General features: G+C 49.6%; 2 protein-coding genes across 2 annotated transcripts in view; one reads left to right on the top strand and one right to left on the bottom strand.

Annotated features, from left to right (window-relative positions):
• The window catches only part of ABCC6 (ATP binding cassette subfamily C member 6), a 51,666-nt gene extending 34,140 nt beyond the window's left edge, over nucleotides 1-17,526 (bottom strand). Inside the window, exons 1-8 of the mRNA XM_047087813.1 lie at nucleotides 17,491-17,526; nucleotides 15,823-16,005; nucleotides 13,413-13,538; nucleotides 13,139-13,267; nucleotides 9,316-9,441; nucleotides 8,050-8,111; nucleotides 4,890-5,021; nucleotides 303-497 (exon numbers count right to left, since the gene is read on the bottom strand). Coding sequence (XP_046943769.1) covers nucleotides 303-497; nucleotides 4,890-5,021; nucleotides 8,050-8,111; nucleotides 9,316-9,441; nucleotides 13,139-13,267; nucleotides 13,413-13,538; nucleotides 15,823-16,005; nucleotides 17,491-17,526 — 989 coding nt within the window. The remainder of the gene's footprint in view (nucleotides 1-302; nucleotides 498-4,889; nucleotides 5,022-8,049; nucleotides 8,112-9,315; nucleotides 9,442-13,138; nucleotides 13,268-13,412; nucleotides 13,539-15,822; nucleotides 16,006-17,490) is intronic.
• Nucleotides 17,527-20,434: 2,908 nt separating this feature from the next.
• Nucleotides 20,435-22,830, top strand: part of LOC124517771 (nodal modulator 1) — a 56,133-nt gene continuing 53,737 nt past the window's right edge. Inside the window, exons 1-2 of the mRNA XM_047087301.1 lie at nucleotides 20,435-20,658; nucleotides 22,688-22,777. Coding sequence (XP_046943257.1) covers nucleotides 20,494-20,658; nucleotides 22,688-22,777 — 255 coding nt within the window. The 5' untranslated portion in view covers nucleotides 20,435-20,493. The remainder of the gene's footprint in view (nucleotides 20,659-22,687; nucleotides 22,778-22,830) is intronic.

Below are 22,830 nucleotides of genomic sequence, written 5' to 3'. Positions count from 1 at the left end.
GACCCACATTATCACGCGCTAAGGAAGTGGTTGTAAGCCCCTCGCTTTTGGGTTGTTTTGTTGTACGGCAAAAGCTAACTGATACAGTCGGGGTTGAGTTCATTCATCTTCTCTCCCTGAGGCTAGTCAATTTCTCCGTACTTTTTTCCCTTCCTCAGTATCCTTTTCACCCACTCTCCAGTGCCCTGGGCACTGGAGGACTAGGCAGAGGAAGAAAGAGAGCTGGTGCCCCCTGACTCTGGAAAGACACCATTAAGGAAAGGACCACCAGCCTTAGCAAGGCACCCAAGGTCTGGACCCACCTGAGGAGCTTGGGGACAGCAAACCTGAAGACATCACAGATGACAAGGCTCAGGGTCCCCAGGAGGAAGGTGGAACGGAACATCTGCCAGATGGCCCTCAGCAGCGAGCCGCTCTGGCTCCCTTCTTGCTGCAGGAAGACCTCCGTCTCTGGGACCTCCGTGCCATACCTTTTAGCTGCTCCTGCCTTGGTGTGCCTTACGGGAGAGGAGAAAATGGCTCTGGGTCATTGCAAGAGACTGAATATTTGTTTCCGTCCTGCACCAAAACTCACATGTTGAAATCTAACCCCCAGGGTGATGGTATTTGGAGGTGGGGCTTTGGGGAGGTGATGAGGTCATGAGGGGAAAGCCCTCATGAATGGGAGCAGACAGCTCCTTCTTCCTTCCAGCATGTGAGAACAGCCTTAGACGCAGCCATCTATAAACCAGGAGGCAGGCCCCCACGACACCGCATCTGTGGGGTTTTGATCTCGGAGTGCCCAGCCTTGCCTCCAGCGCGGTGAGAAATGAATGTCTGTGGTTTAGAAGCCACTCAGCCTATGGTATTTTGTTACAGTGCCTGAATGGACTAAGATAGTCCTTTCACATATTCTCAGAGGTGGCAGATGAGTTTCCAGTAGGACCAGGCATTACAGGACCATTTTCCCAACAAGGGGGATGACTGGGTAAGCATCCCGCCTTGCTCTCTCAACTGTTCTTCTGTGTCCCCCAGAGGACCCCTTTATGAGACAACGGGGCAGGAAGGAAGGGGCAGGGCAGGAGGGCTGCCCTACGGCGTTACGGATGCTGATGGCACTGCACACGCATTGAGCACCTACTATGTGCCAGGCACTCCTCAGCCCTCTGAAGAAGCTGGCCAGCTAGGTGTTAACCCCATTTCACAGATGGGGAAAAGAAGGTTTAGAATGACCTTGCCCAAGGGCACACAGCTGAGAAGTGTGTGGGATTTGATCCCAGCTCTGTGCCTTCAGAGCCTAGGCATTCTGTGAGCCATTAATGCAACTCCTCCCCCTCCCTTGCGTAACTGGCTAGCCCTTAGGTGGTTTAGAGCTGGTCTAGAACCAGTTTAGAATCACAGCTGATGTCCATGGGCCCAGCATTCCTGGTCTGGATGAAACCACAGATGGAAACTGGGGGGAAGGTGGGGAGTGCAAGGGAGAGCCAGGCAGGCAGGTCCTCAGCAGCTGAGAGTCTGGGTGCTGTGTGGCCTTGGGCAGACAATCGCCTTCTCTGTGCCTCTGTGTCCTCATGCTTGCAAGGAAGGGGCTGGTCCCACTCTTTGAGCTTCTTCCAGCTCCGACAACCTCTGGGGTTATCAGTAATTTCAGTGCCTGTTTACAGAGCCGGGACCTGGGGCTGGGCTCTGGGATCAGCCCTGTACATGCACCAGCTTGTTGGTTTTTCTGGACTTCCCTGCCTGGTGGACTTCCCTACCATGGACTCCCCGTTTTCCCGAGGGGAAGACTGAGGCTCTGAAAGGTGGTGATAGCTGCTTGAGGTCACACAGTGAGGACAGAGCAGGGGTTTGAGACCGGGTCGCAATTCGTGATTCGCATAGTTCCTCTTTGCGAGCCCCACTGACAAAAATCTTTAGAAAGAAGGGGGGAAAAAAAACCCCAACCTTGGCGAACACTGGTGGCCAGACCTTCGCTAACAAGCCAAGGCCTTGCCCCCTTGCCCCTTGACCACGGTCCGGCTTGTTTGATTTGGCATCTCTGGAGGGTCTGTCGCTCAGCTGGGCACGGCTTGCTGCTCACAAACATTTTGGTATTTGGGCCTCCAATGCCAAGAAGATGTCACCTTCTTGTCACCTGGCCACCCCTCCTCATCACAGCCCAGGGTTTAATTCGTTGCCCTCAAGGCCCTGCTCGCTCTCTCCAATATTCACCTTTATGTAATTACCTTGTTAGCACTCCAGGTGGGTAGACTTCGCTTGTATTCCACCCACCCCCCCATATTCAGCTCCTAAATGTAGTAGGCACTCAATAAATACTTGTCAAATGAATGGAAAAAATAACAGATGTGGGACGTGTATAAAGGGCCTAACAGGAGTGTCAACCACTCAGTCCCTTAAGCGTCCGACTTGGGCTCAGGTCATGATCTCACGGTTTATGAGTTCGAGCCCCACATGGGGCTCTGTGCTGACAGCTCGGAGCCTGGAGCCTGCTTCGGATTCTGTGTCTCCTTCTCTCTCTGCCCGTCCCCCGCTTGTGCTCTGTCTCTCTCTGTCTCTCAAAAATAAATAAATGTGCATACGGTTGTGAAGATTTGTGGAAGGAAGGAAGGAAGGAAGGAAGGAAGGAAGGAAGGAAGGAAGGAAATCTGGTTTGATGGACAGAACCTGCCTTGGAGGCAGGAGCCTGAGATTCAAATGCCTGCTCTGTCCCCGTTTCCCTGAGCCTCAGTGTTTCCATCTGCCAAATGGGGTGGCCAGGAGATGATGATGAAGGCCTCTTTCCAGCTGGATGTTTTGCTCAGTCCTGTTCTGGTTGCTCACCCCAGAATTCGGAATCCCTGGGATCCACCTGAAGGCTCTGTAACCAGGTTCCTCCTTTCCAGTGGGTTTCACATTCCAGGTTTTAGGTCTCTGGACCGGGGGCCATTTAGTGCACGGTGTACCCGTGACCACAGGAAGAGGCAGGGGGTGACTGTCCAGGTCCAAGTTGGGAAAACAAAAGGGAGTGGAACAGACTGTGGCCAACCAATGCCCTGCCCACTGGGGCCTGCCCAGATCCACTCCCCTGTTGCCATGCAGGGGACGTGACCCGGCACTGCCCATGTCCTTTAAAAGACACCAGAATTCCAGATTTTTATATGAAATCTCCAATGTTTTAAATACTGGCAACTTTAAAAAAAAGAAAAAAACCCCGAACAACACATGGACCAAACATACCTTGGGAACCTGACCTGGTCTGCGAGTGGCTGGTTCCTGACCTCTCAGGATGACGTCCTCTCCCTTCCCCCCAAAATTGCAAAATACTTCAGAAATAAAACCAAGGTTCTTTCTGTGTGTAATCAGTCAACTCAGAAAAAAACTCAGGGAGGCCTTTGTATGGCCGTGTCTTCTGTCGATTGCTATGGATTCTTAATCTGTCCTGGAGAATGTTTCTATCCTGGCTGCAATATTCTCATGCCCCTGAGGGGAGGTCACAGCTGGGAGAGAGTGGGCAAGACCTCTAGGACTCTTTTTTTTTTTTTTTTTTTTAATGTTTATATCTTTTTGAGAGAGACAGTGTGAGTGGGGGAGGGGCAGAGAGAGAGGGAGACACAGAATCCGAAGCAGACCCCAGGCTCTGAGCTGTCAGTGCAGAGTCCCATGTGGGGCTCGAACTCACAAATCGTGAGATGGGACGCTTAACCGACTGAGCCACTCAGACGCCCCCCTCTAAGGTCCTTTTGAATGAATTCGGCCACTTAGAAATCATGTAAGACTAGAGGGGCAATTCAACAAAATACTCCTGCAATGAGTTGCTATTTTGACTTGCTCATATCATTTACCCCTTTTGGGAAAACATACCCCACTGTGGCTCTGAAGGGGCTACCGATCATGGGGCTGCCCCCGGCTATGGCATTGGTCCTGACTCGAGTCAGCCAATGCCTTCCCTAGCATTTTCTCTACAGACGCTAGGACAGACACTCCTGCTGGGGTTACTGCACTGGCAGGATATGAGGCGAGCCAATACATCAGCTGAGCTGAGAGATGGAGAGAAAGAATTTGGATATTAGGCAAGCCCCTGGATCCAGCCACACCTGAGGCTAGACCTACCTTCTAAGCTATGTGAGCCAAAAGACTGTCTCTCACTTCTTCTAATTTGGAGGATGCAACAACCCCCCAAAAATCCTAAAGTACACAGGGGAACCCTCTAACTCTTCCCACAGGGCGAAGGCACTTTTGTCAGTCCCCTGAAACACGAAGTGCACGTGATTTGGCCAAAGTCATCAACTACTTCATGGCAAGACTGCTTTAACCCACGTTTAATGAATCCTATGTTGACAGCTCTTTTCTGTAGACCAGAGGTTCCCAACTGGGTTCCTCAGAGTCAGAGGGGACCACAGAAGTTTCCAGAGATGCCACAGAGGGCAAGGGTGAGGCAGAGCTGGCAGGACTAGAAAGGGCTGGAAATCCTCCAGATAATTGACACTACTGGAGCTTTTACCATTGTTGGGGTATTTGCTCAGTTCTTTTCTACAAATAATTTTTTTTCATCCCCCAGAAGCTAATGGCATCCTCGTTGAACAGATAAGAAAACTGAGGCCCAGGGAACGAATCCCTCGGGTTAGATAGTAAGTAGTTGGCTGCACGTTGTGGACCACCACAGAACCTTTCACTCCCCATCTGTTTCCTGTCTGCTGTCCCAACATCCAAGCTTCCCTCTGGAGGCACCCACTGTGTCCTCTTGGAAGCTGCGAAGCACTCTGGGAGGAAATGTCCCTTGGGCCTGGTCAGTTCATGCTTACTGGGATCAGCTGGCAGGCAGGGGACTATGGCAGTGGAGCCCAGAGTAGGGTCTGGGGTCGTACTCGGGGCCAAGTGATGAGCTTTGCTGGCCAAGCGTTGGGCCGGGCTCTCGTTTCTCACACACTCACCGCTGGGCCGCACTGCGGTTTCTCCTCCATGCCCTCTCAAGCTGGGAAACAATTTCTTTTGAGGAGTTTTCTCGCCCAAGTGACCAGAGGTCTTTTGGCCCAAGCGGCCTCCTGTAGCCTCTCCAGACCAGCCTGTAAAAAGAGAGTCACCAGGACAAGCTCTTCCCGCCATGCTCTCCTCCCCTCCCCCACAGGGTCCTGCCCTGGGAGCTATGTGACCCTGAGTAAGTCACTTTTCCTCTCCTGGCCCCTCAGGAAAATGAAAGCATTTAGCCTCAGCACCCCCAACATTTGTGGGGCACTTCCCAGTTTACAAAGATCATCCCATTAAATCTTACACAAGAACACTCGGTGATAACTATTGACCTATTTTACAGATGAGGAGAAGAAATCGAGGTTCAGAGACACTCAGTGACTTAATCAATGGACAGCCTGTGTGGCGAGGGAAATAAACCTCCCCAGAGTCAGAAGTCCAGAGTTGGAAACCTGAGCTCCACCCTCAGCTTTAAGTGCCTTGTTCACCTCTGCAGCCACCTGGCCTCAGGACCTTTGCACATGTACATTGCTCTGCTTAGAACCCTTTTCCTGCCACTCTTCACCTGGCCGCTTCCTGGGCTTAGATGTGATTTCTTTAGATACCCACTTGATGGCCCTTCAGTCCACGTAGATTTTCCTATTATAGACTTTTTTCCTGAGCTTTTCTTTACAATGCTTGTTGCCATTATGACTTACTTTTTTGATATGGTTATATGTTGAGTGTCTTTCTCCTCCACTGGATGGTAAATTCCATGGGGGCAAAAAGTACTTGCCTTTATTCTCCTCCTCTATATCCTCACCTCCTGACACAGGACCAAAGATTTGTCAAATAAAACCAGTTTTCAGCTCTGTCACCTTGGGCACCTCCCTTCCCACCAGTGGATCTCAATTTTCTCACCTTAAAATGAGAGTTTACCAACACTTGGACTGGATTGTAGGTGGCACATTATTGGAGGCGGTCACGGAGAGGACATGACCTCCGGGTGTCCCACAAGCTGGACGTGGGCAATCAGAGGCTCCTCGCCCGTCCTCTGTCCTTGGAAAGTAGGATCTGCCCACTCTGCCTGCACTAAAAGTCATTTCAAGGATGCAGCCTTGAGAAGGCAATGTGTTGTTGAGACTATCTGGTTGGTAGATGTGCCTGAACCCCGCTGAGGCCCCCGCATTAACTTGTAAGATTCTGGCAGGCGGGTGAGGAGATCTATTCACTTTGTGGCCGCCCAGGACAAGCCTCCTAAGTTTCCTTGCTTATTAAAACCACCACCTGCCAATTGGAACGGTCTGCTCTGTCTTCAGTCTGTCCTTGCCAAGCTGGGGGCCAGCACACATACACAAGAGATCAATTACTCTAGACTTCAAGGCGGGAGCGTGGTTTATTACTTCTCAGGTGTCTGTAATTTTCCTGATAATACCAAGGAGATGGTCTTGTTTGCTGCTGGTCCTAAGCTCGCCTCGGAGACTTTCCAAGTTCCTTTTTTTTATTTTTATTTTTATTTTTTTTTAACATTTATTTATTTTTGAGACAGAGCGAGACAGAGCATGAACGGGGGAGGGGCAGAGAGAGAGGGAGACACAGAATCGGAAGCAGGCTCCAGGCTCTGAGCCATCAGCCCAGAGCCCGACGTGGGGCTCGAACTCACGGACCGTGAGATCGTGACCTGAGCTGAAGTCGGACGCTCAACCGACTGAGCCACCCAGGCGCCCCTCCTTTTGTTTTTTTAATGCAGAGCAAATTCAGCCAATCTAGTTCTGACCTAGAAATTATTAACATGACCTGGTTTTCACTGAAATTTTGAGGGGAGGAGATCTATGTGGCAAGTGATTTAATAGGTTTTTTTCCAACTTGGCAGTGATAGAAAGTTTCCTTTAAAAAAAGTTTATTAAAGTAGAAAAAGTGAGTTGATTTAAAGAAAAAAAAAAAAACCCAAAACCAGGCGCCTGGGTGGCTCTGTCGGTTGGGCATCCAACTTCGACTTGGGTCATGATCTCACGGGTTGTGGGTTCAAGCCCCAAATCGGGCTCTGCACTGTCGGCATAGAGCCCACTTCTGATCCTGTGTCGTCCTCTCTCTCAGTCCCTCCCTTGCTAATTCTCTCTCTCCCTCTCTTTCTCTGTCTTAAAACAAATAAACTTTTTTAAAAAGTTTTTAAAAAAAGAAAGAAAAATGAGTTTAAAAATAGAAAAAAAACCACTAAGTAAAGGAAGGAAAATAAAATCCCAATAAGGCAAAAAGCTTGAAGAATGATCCGCAAATGCCTACATTTGGGAAAAAGAGGGCTAGGTCCTCTCTAGAGCTGTTTGGCCAAACTGTATGCACTTCCCATCAATTCCTCACCCCGAGGGCATTCTAGTCTTTATGTATTCACCAACCACTTTGTATAGTACTCATTATGGGCCAGACCCTGTGCTCAGTGCTTTGAAGCCTTATTTCATTTAATTCCCACACCCCTATTAGGTAGATGCTCTTATTATCCTTTTTCAGGGGCGGGGACTGAGATGCAGGGAGGTTTAGCAGCTTGCCCAGGGTCACACAGCCAGGAAATGGCGAGGCCAGGATTTGAATCCAGGGGCTGCCAAGATCTGACTGCAATGTGGTCTGGAGGGGACAGGGCATCCTCACTGCCTGGTGTGCTGGCCCTGGAGAAACACATGTCTTCTCCACCTCTGGGAGCCTCTGGGGAGTAAAGATGTGGTCTCTTCTGTCCTTACTCCCGGTGCTTAGCAAATAGCAGGTGCATATTAGATGCTGGTGGAACGAATGCAGCCAAGGAATAGATTTGGTTTTGTTGAGCACCTACTGTGCATAAGCACTAAGCAATGTACATTTAATGAAGGTAGAGCTGTTCCCCTTTTACAGAGGGGAAAACTGAGGTCCTGAATGTTTGTGATACGGGCCAGCTAAGAAGGAAAGCCAGACTCAAACCCAGATCTCACTCCAGTGAGTGAATGGGAATGGGGTGTGGAGATTGGACACACTGACATCGGACAGAGAAGCACTGAGGCTGGGAGGAAGAAAGCCTGGCTGACCTTGGTAGGCTTGACCGGAAACGTCTTGGGGGGAAGAGCTGTAGTGACGAATAAGAAAGCAAATGCACCTGGGCCCCTTCCCTGCTACTCTACTTACCCAGAAACCCACCAGAACATGGCCTTGGAGGGGAAGGAAGCTCCAGCCTCTGGGCATGGATTCTGTAAAGACAAGAGATGGTGGTGGTGAAGGACGCAAGTCTCACATTCCACGGCCAGTATAAGGGCAAGGGAACCAAGGTCAGGAAGACCGGATGAACGGACCATGAGCTCGGTATTACTAGAAGTGCGCATTGAGATGCCCTGACTGCTTGTTACAGGTGAATACCCGTGGGCTAGGTGCTTCCTAGCAGGTAAGGCCCAAAGCGATTTGTGCCACAAATCTGACAGCAACCAATAGGTAAGAACTAACAGCTTCCCAGGGGAACAACTATTACTAATACTGAGACTAAGAAGCTCCTAGAAGCACGGAGCATGTGTGACACAGACAATAACATCCTCGACAACATCCCTCAGTGAATTTGGTGAGAAGTGCGGAGGGATCTGTCCTGAGACGTTGCCAGCTGCTCCAGAAAAACTGCACGCGTCTTCGCCTTTTACCACTAGAGCACGAGACTGCTTATTTCACCACATCTTTGCCATCACAGCTTATTATCAATTTTTAATGTTTTCTTTCATTCTCACAGAACAAAAAAGTTCTAGAGTCTTCATTTGATTACTCATGTCACTGAGCATTTTTTTTCCTTAGGTGACCTTAGCTCAACTGTCTCTTCCTCAGAGAATTCTTTCCTGATTTCACAGGCTAGTTCAGTGCTACCTGTTGTAAACTCTCACGGACCCCGAATTTCTCCTGCAGGGCACTTGCCCCAAATGTAACTTTCTACGTGCTTGTGCAATTATGTGATTAATGTCTGGTTGCTCTACTTGGCTGTTAGCTGCATGAGGACAGGGACTACGTCTGCTTGTTTGCCATAGATCCTCGGCACCTAGCTGGGGTACAGCGCAGGGACTGGACCACAGCTCCTGGGCCAGATCTGGCACAGTGCCTGTTTCTGCAAGTAAAGTTTTACTGGAATACAGCCATGCTCCTTTGACATACTATCTGTGCAGCAGCAGCAGAGTTGGATCGATGCCGCGGAGACCATATGGCCCACAAAGCCTAAAATACTTTGTCTTGCTCTGATCAGAAAAAGTTGGCCAGCCTAGGGCACAGATATAGAATACACATTTTGCTGAATGAAAGAATGGGTAAAAAATGATGAAAGGCTCGTGTCCTAGTTTAGCTCCCTTCTGTCCCACGGGGAAACTGAGTCCAGAAATGAAACAGGGACAAGGGAGGTGCTGGGTTGGAGACACGGCAACTTACAGACTGTTGGGGGTCTTTAGGGAAGAAGGGGGGTTGATCGACGAGGCAGGACAGCACAAACTGTGCCAGCACCAGAGACAAGCACAGGTAGGTCGACAGGTGGTAGTAGGGGTCACTCTGGAAGCCCTGTGGACGAGAAAGCACAAGTCCCATCGAGTCTGGCATGGTGAAGTCTGCAGCCAGAGGCCTGTGGGGAGCAGAGGCTGGGCAGGGTGTCTCTAAGGGGAGGAATGCTCACGGCTGAGCAGGTTTCTGAAGCTATGAGCAGTGCCCAGGCAGGGAGCCAGAGCCACATGCCTGGTGACCCGATTTAGGAACACCCGACCCCCATACTCTGCATGAAATGGGGGGGGCATGTGTCTCCCCTTAGGCAGGTGACAGTTGACCACAGCCCCTGGAATGTGAGCAGGGGGGGATACTTTTCCTTTCTCCTTGTGCCACGGAGGAAAGCCCTTCTCTACTCCAGCCCCCACCCCAATATCCCATTCTGCTTCCTCATGGCCAGTGTTTTCTGGTTTAAGACGGAAGCTGGTTTGGGGCACCTGGGTGGCTCAGTCGATTAAGCATTGGACTCTCAGTTTCAGCTCAGGTCATGATCTCACCGTTGTGAGATCCAGCCTCCCATGGGGCTTGCGTCGGGCTCAGGCTCACGGTGCAGAGCATGCTTGGGATTTTCTCTCCTCTCTCTGCCCCTCCCCCAGTTGCGCGCATGTGTGCACACGCTCTCTCTCTCTCTCTCTCAAAATAAATAAATAAACTTAAATAAAAAAGAAGGGAACTGGAGTTAGTGAGCATTTACTCCACCCTGTGCCTATGCGGGAGTCTTTTTGGGCACTGTCTCATCAAGTCCCTCCCCACTCTGACCCCAGCTGGAGTTTAGCTGCTCTATTTTACTCATGCAGAAACCAAGTTCACAGAAGCAATAGCACCTTGCTCAAGGGCACCCAGATGATCCGATCCAAATCAAGAACTTTTGCTGCCACACCGTGATGGCTTTCATATCTGCTGCCCCTCTGTCAGACTCCCTTAATTTCTTTTCCCATGCTCAGGTATGTGGTTTATGCAGAAGTGACTCCATTGCAGGCGGTGGGCAGGGGACTGAGGTCTGACCAGTGAGTACGTTCCAGTCCCCTGGCTACTGTGATGGGGTCAGGAATGGACATACGACCCACACTGGGCCAGTGAGAGCTGGAACCATCAGGAGATCTTTCACTGGGGTTGCTGCAGGGGTGGAGCCTAGGTCTAGTGCGATTGTTGGTTCTTCTTGTCACCCCACTGTTGAACAAATAACAGGCCAGAACCAAGAGACAGAAGGAGATGGAGATCTATCTGATGGCGTCATCTGAACACTTGGACCAACCGTGCCCAGGAGAGCCCCCATGTAGGAGCTAATGAATTCCTCCAGACTTTTTTCCCCCCTTAAGCTAGTGTGAGTTGAGTCTTTGTGGCTTAAAACAAGAGCCCTCGTTTCGAATGGCAGTTCCTCTACAGGATTTCTACTCTTTTGTTCTTACTTCTGTTTTCTGAGGTATTAGACAATTTGATATCCCAGTTACATCGTGGCTCACCTTCTCTATAATGCCATTTTTTTTTAAATTTTTAACGTTTATTTATTTTTGAGACATAGAGAGACAGAGCATGAACGAGGGAGGGTCAGAAAGAGGGAGACACAGAATCTGAAACAGGCTCCAGGCTCTGAGCTGTCAGCACAGAGCCCGACGCAGGGCTCGAACTCACGGACCGCGAGATCATGACCTGAGCCGAAGTCGGCCGCTTAACCGACTGAGCCAGCCAGGCGCCCCTATAATGCCATTTTTACCACTGTTTCTATCGGGACATTTGTTCTGAATTCGGGGGAGATGGACTTGGGCTCTGCGCTCCTCGGCCATGTGACCTTGAGGAGGCCGCTCATTTCTCTTAGCCTTGGTTTCCCCATCTTTAAAACGGGACTGTGAGAATCTGCCATAGCACATTCTTGTAAGAATCCAATGAAGACATGACATAAAGTGGCTTTTGCAGGGCCTGGCATGTGGCCGGGGTCACAATATTAATGCGTGGTCACAATATTATTATTTCTGTGCTGCATCTGGCCGCTGGGGGAACCTAGCTTTGCACACATCAGTGGATGGCCTGTGCAATTTTCCCATCGGTTACGAAGATTACTTTGTGAAAATCTGTCCTTAAGGACAGAATGGTATGTCTCTGCCTTTTCCTTTCGGGAGCAGGACTGGAACAACCATTTGGCTGGAGAAACGATCTACAGCCCGTTGCAGGGGGGTCTCCAGATCTGAGGTGAGCATCCCAACTACACAAGCACTTTTCAACCGGGGCAAATTTGTCCCCAAGGGCAGACACTCTGGGTTTTACCATCAAGGGAGGGTGTGCACTTGGCATCTAGCAGGTGGAGGCCGGAAATGCTGTTTAACATCCGACAAGGCGAGAACGGCTCCCCCCGCCCCAAAGAGAATGATGTCAAGAGTGCTGAGGTTGAGGAACCGAGGTCTGGGCTATTTCTCTCTTTGCAGGTAAACAGATCCGATGTGTCCCTTAACATGGAACTGCTATTGGCCAGGATGGGAAACCGAAATATAGGGAGGGGGGTGGGGGGAAGGGAAGCCTGGGTAGCTCAGTGGGTTGAGCATCTGACTCTTGATTTTGGCTCAGGTCCTGATCTCATGGTCTTGAGAGTGAGCTGAAAGCACAGTGCTCACTCTCTCTACATAAAATGAAAAAGAAATATGGATGGATATGCAACAATGCGTATTATGTCCAGAGGGGAGCATGGGTGAGGGTAGGTGAGAATGAGGGGAGATGTGCACGCTCATACAGAAAGAGTGTGTGCGCAGGTATGTTTTGGGAGGTCATTCCACTCACTCGTGTCTCGCACTTGGAGCCTTTTCAAGAACACAAACTTGAGAGAGTAACATGTTGTGGAGACTGTCTGGACATAGGCCTCTATATACTTCGAAGATTCTGGTGGCAGGTGCAGACATCTACTCATCCTGTGGTGCCTGGGACAAGCCTTGTAAGTCCCCTTGCTTATTAACTCTGCCAGCTACCATCTGGAGTATCAGGTATTAGACCTAATACTAATTAGACCTAATTTTTTTTAATTTTTATTATTTATTGAGAGAGATTGTTTATTATTTTTGAGAGACAGACAGAGTACGAGTGAGGGAGGGGCAGAGAGAGAGGGAGACACAGAATCCAAAGCAGGCTCCCGGCTCCGAGCCGTCAGCACAGAGCCCGACGCGGGGCTCGAACCCACGAACCGCAAGATCACGACCTGACCTGAAGTCAGACACTTAACCGACCGAGCCACCCACGCGCCCCTATGGGGCCCCTTTCAAATTTCATCGGGGAAGCTCCTGACGGCGTGAACCAACACTGCACCTGTGGCCAGTGGTGCGAGGGAGGACGTGTGCATGGGTGTGCAGTGTGGGAATGGGCGATGCATGTGCCTGAATCGTGTGGGAGCTTGAAGGCACAGACAGACACACTGGGTGGCGGCAGGTGTGGGTGTGTTTCAGACGGTAGTTGTGTGATGCATGAAAGGTGGGGCACAAAGGGGTGCATCTGCTGTGCAAGTGAAGTGTGTGAGCTAAGTGTGTAAGACCCTGGGAATGAGTGTCCATAAAAACATATGGGATGACGCATACACCTGTGTGAGTGAGTGTGCCTGTGTGTCGCTGGAGTTTAAGCAACCGTGGTGTGTGTCCCTGTGTAGACAGTAAGTCATGTGCGGAAAGGGGAGGAGGAAGGAGGGAGGCAGGGCAACCCACGGCCTGAAACTGCAACATCGGTTCCCTAGGCTTCCACTTACCCCTTGCGAGGCCAGCTGGGCAGCACTGGTCGCTGGCAAGAGAAAGCAGAGAAGCCAGTATCCAAACAGCAGCCCCGATGCCCGGACCCCTTTCTTCCTCTCCGTGTGGACCAGGAACATGGCGAAGCTCTGGACAGGAGAGTCAGGACAGGCCCCTTAAGGTGGACAGGGGCAGGGAGGGCGGAAGGGAGCTGCGCTCTGCCCCACACCCTCCACCAGGGCAAGAGAAGCCTCTCAGCCAGGAGCAAGCCCAGCAAGCCTGGGTTGTCCTTACCGTCGTGGTGAGCCACACAGTAGGATGAATGAGGAATTCTGGGGCCTGGGGTGTTCCCCGCTGGATTCTCCAGAGAGCCACAGACACGCTGGACGTGCACAGGATGATGAGGGCAAGCCCAAGCACCTGGGAAACAGGCTTGGCTAGATAAGGCCGGCGGGCAAAAAGAAGGGTGGGGGGCAAACCAGACAGGGACCCCACGCCCACTGGGCGGTGGCTCTGGATGAGGCACCGCTAAGGTCCCAACATCATAATTTAGCAGTGCCAGTGTGAGAGATGCCGAATAAGAAGCAGGAAGGGGAGCCTTACCTACAGACTCACCTTGACCTGGAAGTGTATGCCCCAGGGACCCAGGCCAACCCAGTATTTTCCAGAATGTGAGGGTGGGGCAGGGTGCACCAAGAGTACGCAGGCGAGGTGCTTTAGGTATGAAGAAGCACCATGGGGGTGCCTGGGTGGCTCAGTAGGTTAAGTGTCCAACTTCAGCTCAGGTCATGTTCTCATGGTTTGTGAGTTCAAGCCCTGCGTTGGGCTCTGTGCTGACAGCTCAGAGCCTGGAGCCTGCTTCAAATTCTGTGTCTTTCTCTCTCTCTGCCCCTCCCCCGCTCATGCTCTGTCTGTCTGTCTGTCTCTCTCTCTCAAATAAATAAACATCAAAAAAAATTTTTAAAAAAGGGGCTCCTGGGTGGCTCAGACGGTTAACTGTCTGACTTCAGCTCAGGTCACGATCTCATGGTTCATGAGTTCGAGCCCTACATCGGGCTCTGTGCTAACAGCTCGGAGCCTGGAGGCTGCTTTGGATTCTGTGTGTGTGTGTGTGTGTGTGTGTGTGTGTGTGTGTGTGTATCTCCCTCTCTCTGCCCCTCCCCCCACTCACACTCTGTGTCTCTCGAAAATAAATAAACATTTATAAATAAATAAATAAATAAATAAATAAGCGGCCTAAAACAACATTCACGCAGGGTATGAAAAACTTACACTCTCTTCAAGTCCCTTTGACCTCTACTATTTTTAAAAAGTTTTTAATGTTTATTTATTTTTGACAGAGAGAGCACGAGTGAGTGATGGGCAAAGAGAGAGGGAGACACAGAATCTGAACCAGGCTCCAGGCTCTGAGCTGTCAGCACACAGCCCAACGCGGGACTTGAACTCACCAACAGTGAGATCATGACCTGAGCCGAAATTGGATGCTTAACCGACTGAGCCACCCAGACACCCGTGACCCCTGCTATAAAATCAAGGAGAAGCTCTGTCAGGACTGGTATGTCTCCAGACCTTTCTCTAAGATGCGGGGATCTCTTTTCTGAATGAGAGAAAGCAGGAAAGCAGAAGGTGGACACAGGTGGGAGAGAAGACGAGGCCTCTGGGCGCATAGCAGGAACTATTACAAGCACCTCACAGTCCAAAGCAGGGCTCCAAGTACTACTGGCAGCCTGGGTTTGACCCGCTGCCTATTTTTGTATCCCCTGTGAGCTAAGGATGGTTTTTGACATTTTTCAATCATTGAACAAAACTCAAAAAAGTATAATAGGTCGTGATGTGTGAAAATTACATGAAGTTTAAATTTCAGTGACTTTCGGGAAAATGCTATCGAGACACAGTCATGCTTATTTATTTACTGTCGTTTGTGGCTGCTTTTCTGCTGCAATGGCAGAGTAGGTGACATGGAATCCACATGGACCTTCAAAGCCTCAAATATATACTGTCTGGCCCTTTAAGGAAGAGTTCGACAATAGGACAAAAATTAACGAGGTGGTATGGGAAGGGACGTTCTTTTTTTTTTTTTTTTTTTTAATTTAATCCAAGTTAGTTAGTATATAGTGCAACAATGATTTCAGGAGCAGATTCCTTAATGCCTGGGAAGGACATTCTTGTAGAGGTTTGGAGAACGGGATGGATGAGCAGAAAGGCTCACACTTGGAATGCCCGTGTTTTTGTAACACACTAAAATAAATACAGAACAATTTTAAGAACCGGTGTTTAGAACTGCCAGTGGGAAAACATAAAAATCAACACGTAACTGTTCAAAAAATTTTTAAAAGTTCACCCAAGTGTGACCCTAAAATCGCCTCGTGTACCCCAGGAGTATACCTCACACACTGTGGGTAATTCCAAGGTATGGTAGTCACAAACTGGCCAGGAACATCTGAACATCCGGATGTGTGTGTTTGCAGATGCGTGGATTTTCATTGTCACCATATCTGTTTGGGGGAATCTGGTTCCACAGAGTTTACCTCTGTAGCCTCTCTGGAGTATTGCTCTGTTTGACTAAGAGGTCCCCGTCTTGTCCCCACCCTGGGTGCTCCTTGAAAGGAGGAGTGTCCACTTTGGGGTCTCCGCCAAGGCTCCAGCCAGCTTCCCACACCTCCCAACCATTGTCTGGTTACAGCCTCCCAGAGGCAGCGGTTACCATTTTGGCCTTGAAAAGCGGGGACATCCGGAGGTAGTTGTTGCCGTGGCGATGGATGTAGAGGAGGTAGATGGGGCCAAGGACCCAGAGGTACATCGGGGGTACCCAGATCCCTGCCGTTTTCAGGAAGCACACGTTCAGTAGGTGGGCAGCAATGGGTTCAGGCTCTGTCCAGTTCCAGACCTGAGGGAACACCAGGGCGACCCTTGTGATCTTACAATGCAGGAGTCCCAGATTCACCTGATTAGGGGGCAAGGCAACCATCTGGACTCCTAACATTGACATGAAAATGGGCCCAGCACTCTCTGGAGTACCTTATAAGTCTCAACTCCTTTAATGCTAATAATATCAACCCTAAGAAGTACAAGCAATTATGCTACTGATTTTGCATATGAGGAAGCTGAGGCCCAGAAAGGTTACATAACCTGGGTGACTATCACCCAGTATGGTGGTGCTGGGATTTGAACCAAGGTGGCTGGGTCCTGGAGTCTGGGATACCTGGGTTCCAGGATGAATACTGGGTGCAGACTGTCGTTTAAGCCTTATATTTTAAGAGGTAGGTGTTACTGTTCCCATTTCACAGACCAGGGAACTGAGGCACTGAGAGGGGAACAGCCTTCTTCAGGCTCACACATACAGAAAGTGGCAGAGCTAATTCCCATGAAGCCTGTTTGACCCCAAAGCTTGTTCTACAGAGGGTCTTGATCTGTGATTCTTTTTTTTTTTTTTAAGTTTATTTATTGAGAGACAGAGAGAGAGAGAGAGAGAGAGAGAGAACAAGCACAGGAGTAGGGGAGGGGCAGAGACACAGGGAGAGAGAGAGAATCCCAAGCAGGCTCCATGCTGTCGGAGCTGAGCCCCGGGGCTTGAACCCATGAACCATGAAATCATGACCTGATCCCAAGTCAAGAGCCAGATGCTTAATGGACTGAGCCCCCCAGGTGCCCCTGGGTCTGTGATTCTTCTCTCAGCCTCTTGGCTGGCCTTCTCTAATGCTACAAAAAGTATGAATGGGAAGTTCAGAGAACATGGCTCTTCAGTTCTCTTCCTACTATATTAACAGCCCTCCCTCTCCCACACTGGTTATCTTTCTTCACTGCTCCCCACTTTGCCACTGGCCAGCTCTGTGAACTTCAACTTCCCTGTGCCTCAGTTTCCTTTGTTGCAAAGGAGAGGGGTGGTGTTCAGAGAATCTACCTCTAAGGATTGAATTAAATGGGTTGGTACCAATAAAGCACATAGGAGGATGTGGGGCACAAAGTAAGCCCTCAATTAATATCAGCTATTATTATTGCCTTACCGGCCCGGCCCCTGAAATCCTGGGAGTTTGCGACCCTTGCTCCCATCCCATGAGCCTCTTTCCCAGAGTCCTTCGCTAAGAGCCTGGATGAAAGAGGAAGCCGGCCAGAGAGGTGGGGGTCCTGAAGCTTTATGCAAATAGAGGTCAAAGCCTGCAGGCAGCTGGGAGGTCGGGAGGCCCCGTTAGTGGTGCTGGGGTCTCCAGGGGCAGGCTCGGTTAAAGGGCCCGCACTTGCCTGCTGTTTGCCTGGGAATTTGGTGGTCTCTCCCCTACCCGGTATCACCCCCTGGAGAAAGCTGCCGGAGAGACCTACCAAGCCCGGAAAAGGAGAGTGGGGCAGGAGGCGGGGTGGGGGTGGGGGGACTTACCCCCTGTCCCACACAGGGCTCTGCAGCCGCGGCCATCGCGCGCCTCCCGTGCCTGTCCGTCTGTCCGCCCGCGGTCTGTCCGTCTGTCCGCCCGCGGTCTGTCCGTCTGTCCCGAGACAGCCTCCTTTGCCGCGCTCCGGGTCCTGGAAGGGGCGGAGACTGACAGGCTAGGCTGGGATTCCAGCTCCGGGATCGCCAGGCCCGGGGCAAGGTCCCGCCGCGCGGCAAGGGTGGGGCGGGAAGGGATGAGACGAGGCGATTGGAGGGGGCACTCTGGGTGGCCCGGGCCGGCATTGGGGGAGGGGATCTCGGAGCCCCGGAAAGTGCAGTGGCATCCCGCTAAAACCCTCCAGTCCCGCAACAGGTGGGATGGACACTGTCTGCCTGTAGGGTGGTGGGAAGATACTAAGATTACTAATAAAGAGTTTAGCACAGTGCCAAGAACACAGTAAATGCTCAATGAGTTAGCGATTATTAGTGTTAGTAATGTTATGTTATCCATAGGTTACTAAGCAGTGGTTCACTGTGCCATTTCAGAAATATAATATGGAAAGATAGTTGCTAAATGCTAAATGAAAACAAGATTATAATACAAAATAGGCTACAATATTTATGCAAAAAAAAAAAGTATATTCTTAGGTTGGGGAAAGAGGGAGAAGGAAGTCAAATCTTTGCCTTCCTCTCCTGGGTGTTAAAGCAAGGTGTGTTCCCAGACAGTAGCTCTTTTTGGGAAATCCTTTATGCAACATGTATGCATAGATTTTAAAAATGGATGTGCAGTCCAGCAGTGATCATGGAAATCCTCATTTTTCTTTTCTTTTTCCTTTCCTTTTTCTGTTTTCTTTCTTTCTGCCACGAGCATGTATTCTTTTCAAGATAGAAATGAAAAGACAGCTTTTTCAGACAGGCAAACACAGGTACTCAGTTTGGAGGAAGGAGTCAGACTCTATGCATTTTCCACATCGCCCTGTCACTTCTCTGCAGCTCTTGAATGCCACTTCTCGCATGGCCTCCACTGTGTGGGCTCCCCTTTCTTTTGGGGTTTCCCAACCCTGGCCTGGGGCCCAAGTCAGTATGCCTTCAGCTGTCCTCCAGCCTGGGTCTTCTGGAAGAGCAGGGACACAGAGAACAAACTCAGTTTTGAAGCTGAGTGTGGCAGGTCTGCTGTTCACATTTATAAATTATGTCTGTTTATTTGAGGTGATCTTGGTGGAGGCTGATGGAAATTAGGGGGAGGCCTCTCTTACTGTGACCCCATGTGACCCCACCTCTGATAGGCATTGCCACAGTCCTAGTGTTTATTTTATTGTATATGTGAAGATGAATTTGTGGGGAATGGTGGGAATTTTGGGGGAATGGTCAGAAAGTAAGGAAGAACACAGAGGAAATCAGTTGGGTGAGCCAAGAACAGAACCCAGTCCTCTGAACAGTACAGGGCTGAATGCAGAGCCCTAAACTAGTCCCTTTCCCCCCTCTCAGCCTCAGTTTCCCATTCTGTAAGGTGAGAAGGTTCCATGGGTCAGCATTTCCTAATTGGTGGCTTTCAGCCCCATGCGGATTTGCTAAGACAAACCAGGGACTCATGCTAGGGAGAGGAAAGGGCATCTGTTTCAGTTGTAGTTATAAATACCCAATAAATGAAATAAATATTAAGCTAGATTCTCTCTATAACCAAATAGATGAGAATTTCACTGTATTTCCAGTGAGAGTGCAGAGTGAGAAACTGAAATCAGATGTGCTCATGACTGAGATCCTTGGGGGATGTATCATTCCATTATAGGACCCATGAGGGTTTTAACCATTGCATGGCCTAAACTCCCTATGATTCATAGTTGTATATTGCTTAAGTCTTGGTCACAATGATAAATTCTAGTGGGAAATTTTCTCTCTTACCTGGTTGTTTAGAAATAAAATATAAAAACTATCAAAATAAAGGGCTTGATTCTCTTTTAGGGCAAAATGGAAGAATTCCAATATCAGGTCAGAAAAGCAATTTTTGTCTCTTTTGATGTGGTAACTTGCAGTTAAATCCAGTTTTTGTCATAGTATATGTATAATCTTGGGGCAAAGCACAACGTGCTGAGATTTGAACTTGTTTTCTGACAAACCATGCTTCAAATCACAGACAATTCAAAGTAAATTAACTGTTTGCATCTCTTGCTTATGGGAGAAAAACCCTCAAGTTTGTTTCTACACAAATGTTATTAGAACTGGGATTAAAATAAATTTCAAATACCCTTTTTTTAAAAAAACATAATGCGGGGCGCCTGGGTGGCGCAGTCGGTTAAGCGTCCAACTTCAGCCAGGTCATGATCTCGCGGTCCGTGAGTTCGAGCCCCGCATCGGGCTCTGGGCTGATGGCTCAGAGCCTGGAGCCTGTTTCCGATTCTGTGTCTCCCTCTCTCTCTCTGCCCCTCCCCTGTTCATGCTCTGTCTCTCTCTGTCCCAAAAATAAATAAACGTTAAAAAAAAATAAAAATAAAAATAAAAACATAATGCTGACCTTAAATGGCCTATGTATTGCTTTTTTTAAAAAGTACTGATTATTTATAATGGAAAAATGCACTGACTCAAATTCCTAAACGGGTTTTTGAGATTATATATCACCTGTGAAATACATGTGCCAAAAACATTCGGGGGAGTAGTTGGATACTTAAATCAACAGTCTCTTGTCGTTTCCAGTTTCAGCGATATTGAATTCCAAAGCATAATTCAACTTTGGAGTTTGTGACTGTAATCAGGGACCTTGCAACTGCACCTGATAGACGGTGCGCGGAGTCCTCCAGGCCACCGTAGGGCACTAATGGTCTGGTTTTGTTGCTGAGCATGCGCTGTAGTTAGCCTGTCTGGCGAGGGGGCGTGGCGCCGGAGCACGCACGCGCAGCAGCCCCGGGGCGGGGCCTGGGCTGTCAGCGGCGGGCAGAGGAGGAAGCAGCGGGCAGCGCGCGGAGCTAGGGGCGGGACCTGGAGGCCTGCGAAGGGTCGGGCGGCAGAGGCCCGGCCATGCGGGCGTGCGGGGGCTTGGGGCCGCCGGGGCCAGTGGTGGTGGCCGCCGCTGTGGTGCTGCTGCTGAGTGGCGTGGGTCCGGCACGCGCCTCCGAGGACATCGTGGTGGGCTGCGGGGGCTTCGTCAAGTCGGACGTGGAGATCAACTACTCGCTCATCGAGGTGAGCGCCCACCCCGCGGCCGGGGCCGGAGCTCGCTCTGTGACCCTGAGCCAGTTACTCAACCTGTCTGGGCTGCGGTGGCCTCGCCTCAAACGCCAGGCGGTTGCCACCTGCCCCACGTTCTAGGAGTCCTTGCCTCCTTGAAGTCTCCGCCCCCCGCGGGCTCTCCACCATCCCATGCCCTCCCCGTCGCGCTGGGGTGGGGGTTCCTATCGTGGGGTCAGCTACGGAGTGGGGTTGGGGACCTAGAGGTATGTACCCCACGTCTCAGAGCCCCCAAAAGTTCTAATCCACTCCTCGAAACCCCCCAGGGATGCTTTTAGAGAGCACTGATTCCCATCCCAAAGATCCTGTCAGGGTAGATCTCTGTTGGCATCTCTGGGGCTGGGAATATGTATTTTTAATCTTTCCCGATATCCCCCCACCCCGGGACTCCTTTTCCTTTAAAAATGGAGAGTTGGCAGCTGCCCTGAATGTCTTTCTGGGTAGTTAGTGAAATTAATGCTGGAGATTTTAGCTGAAGTCTTTTTTATTAAGTTGTAAAGCCCCAGGCAGTTGCATGATTATCAATACAGTGGCATTATGGCCCAGAAAGCTTTTGTGAAAAGTAAGGTCACTTGTCAGGATAGATGGGAGGGGACCTGAGGGAGGGCTGGCCTCTCTCTTAGAAGGGTACTGTGATGGGGCAGAAGGGGATTGGAGAGAGAGAAAAAAAAGGAAGAGGCTATGAGCTGGCAAAGAGAAGGGACTTTGGGGGGATTAAGACCCCAAAGGCTGACTGAAAGCACATTTGAGCCAGTCCATTGCTGGCAGCTGAAGGGCTGTGGTGAAGGAATGAACCAGTATATTCTACAAATCTGGTTGCTGAGATGGGTTTGGGGAGGGGTAGAAAATAGATTCCACACTCTACTGGGTCGCCCTGGCCTTGTTCCAAATCCCAGCTTTTGTTCTTGTAGGAGGGTGTTGAGACAGAAGCAGAATCCAGCACCATGTATTAACTAAAGAAAATAATTATCACCTTCAAGACCCCTCTGTCTCTCGCTTCTCTGCCAGTTTTGATCCTAAGTCAGGTGTTTAATGAGTCAACCCACTGGCAATGGCAGGGTTCTAGGGCTCTGCTGGGTGCCCGTGCCACCTCTTGGGTTGCCTCCCAGTGTGTGGGCACAGACCAGTTCAGAAGCTGCCTTGCAAGGCTTTGTGCTACTTAGTTTCCTGGGGCTCCGAGAGAAAAGTAAAGGCAGAGAGAAGTTAGTACTACCACATAGTAATATAGTAAAACGATAAGAACACTTTTTTTTTTTTTTGAGCCATGCTGTCTGCCAGGTGCTTAATATGCATTGATGTGAGTCTGTATAATCACCACGAAGGGGAGTGGCTCTTTTTGTGTTTATGAAGAAACTGGACCTCAGGAAGTTAAATGACTGTCACACAGCATGTGGAAAACCCAGATGCTGCTTGAGTGTCTTAAAAGGTTAAGAGATTGTATTTGGAAATGCCCAGGATGCAAGAACTTTAGAGATCCCTTGAAAAGACATACATTAAGTGCCTTTTGATTTATTTTTGCCTAAGAATGAAAATAAAAGAGGAAATTAAAAATTCCTAGATGAGTGTTAACTCGCAAATATTGGGAATCATTTGAGATGAATGTAGATCCCTGTCCCCCCACCCAAGACCTTCTAGTTTAGAAACAGAAGTGGGGCTTGGGGATTGCATTTTAATAAGCACCTTATTAATAGCACATTGGAAAATTTATTTTACATCCACAGAGACAGCCGCTAAAAATACACTGAAAAATATTGAAAAATATGACTTTGCAGGGTAGTCTTTAGAGGGTTTCTAACCTAAAAAATATCTAATTACACTATTTCGTGGATACTTTGTCTTATTTGTCTCTGACCTTAGTGCCTGGTGTTCATCACAGCACATAGTAGGTCCTCAGCAAATGCATATTGGCCAAATGCATTGTGGTGTAATGTAGCTAATCCTCAAAGGCAATATTATGACTTTTTTTCTTTCTCTTGCCTTCTAGATAAAGTTGTATACCAAGCACGGGACTTTGAAATACCAGACAGACTGTGCCCCTAATAATGGTTACTTTATGATCCCCTTGTACGATAAGGTAAGAGAGACTACTGTAGTCGTTTATGATCGGAAGTGGTGTGGCCTCCAGGA

The sequence above is a fragment of the Lynx rufus genome, unplaced genomic scaffold (genome assembly GCF_022079265.1).
Source record: "Lynx rufus isolate CCGP_SWC_20201006 ecotype Redwood Valley unplaced genomic scaffold, mLynRuf1.p SCAF_23, whole genome shotgun sequence".
Lineage (NCBI taxonomy): Eukaryota > Metazoa > Chordata > Mammalia > Carnivora > Felidae > Lynx > Lynx rufus.
Note: the sequence above shows the minus strand (reverse complement) of the source record. Positions and strands in the feature narration are given on the sequence as shown.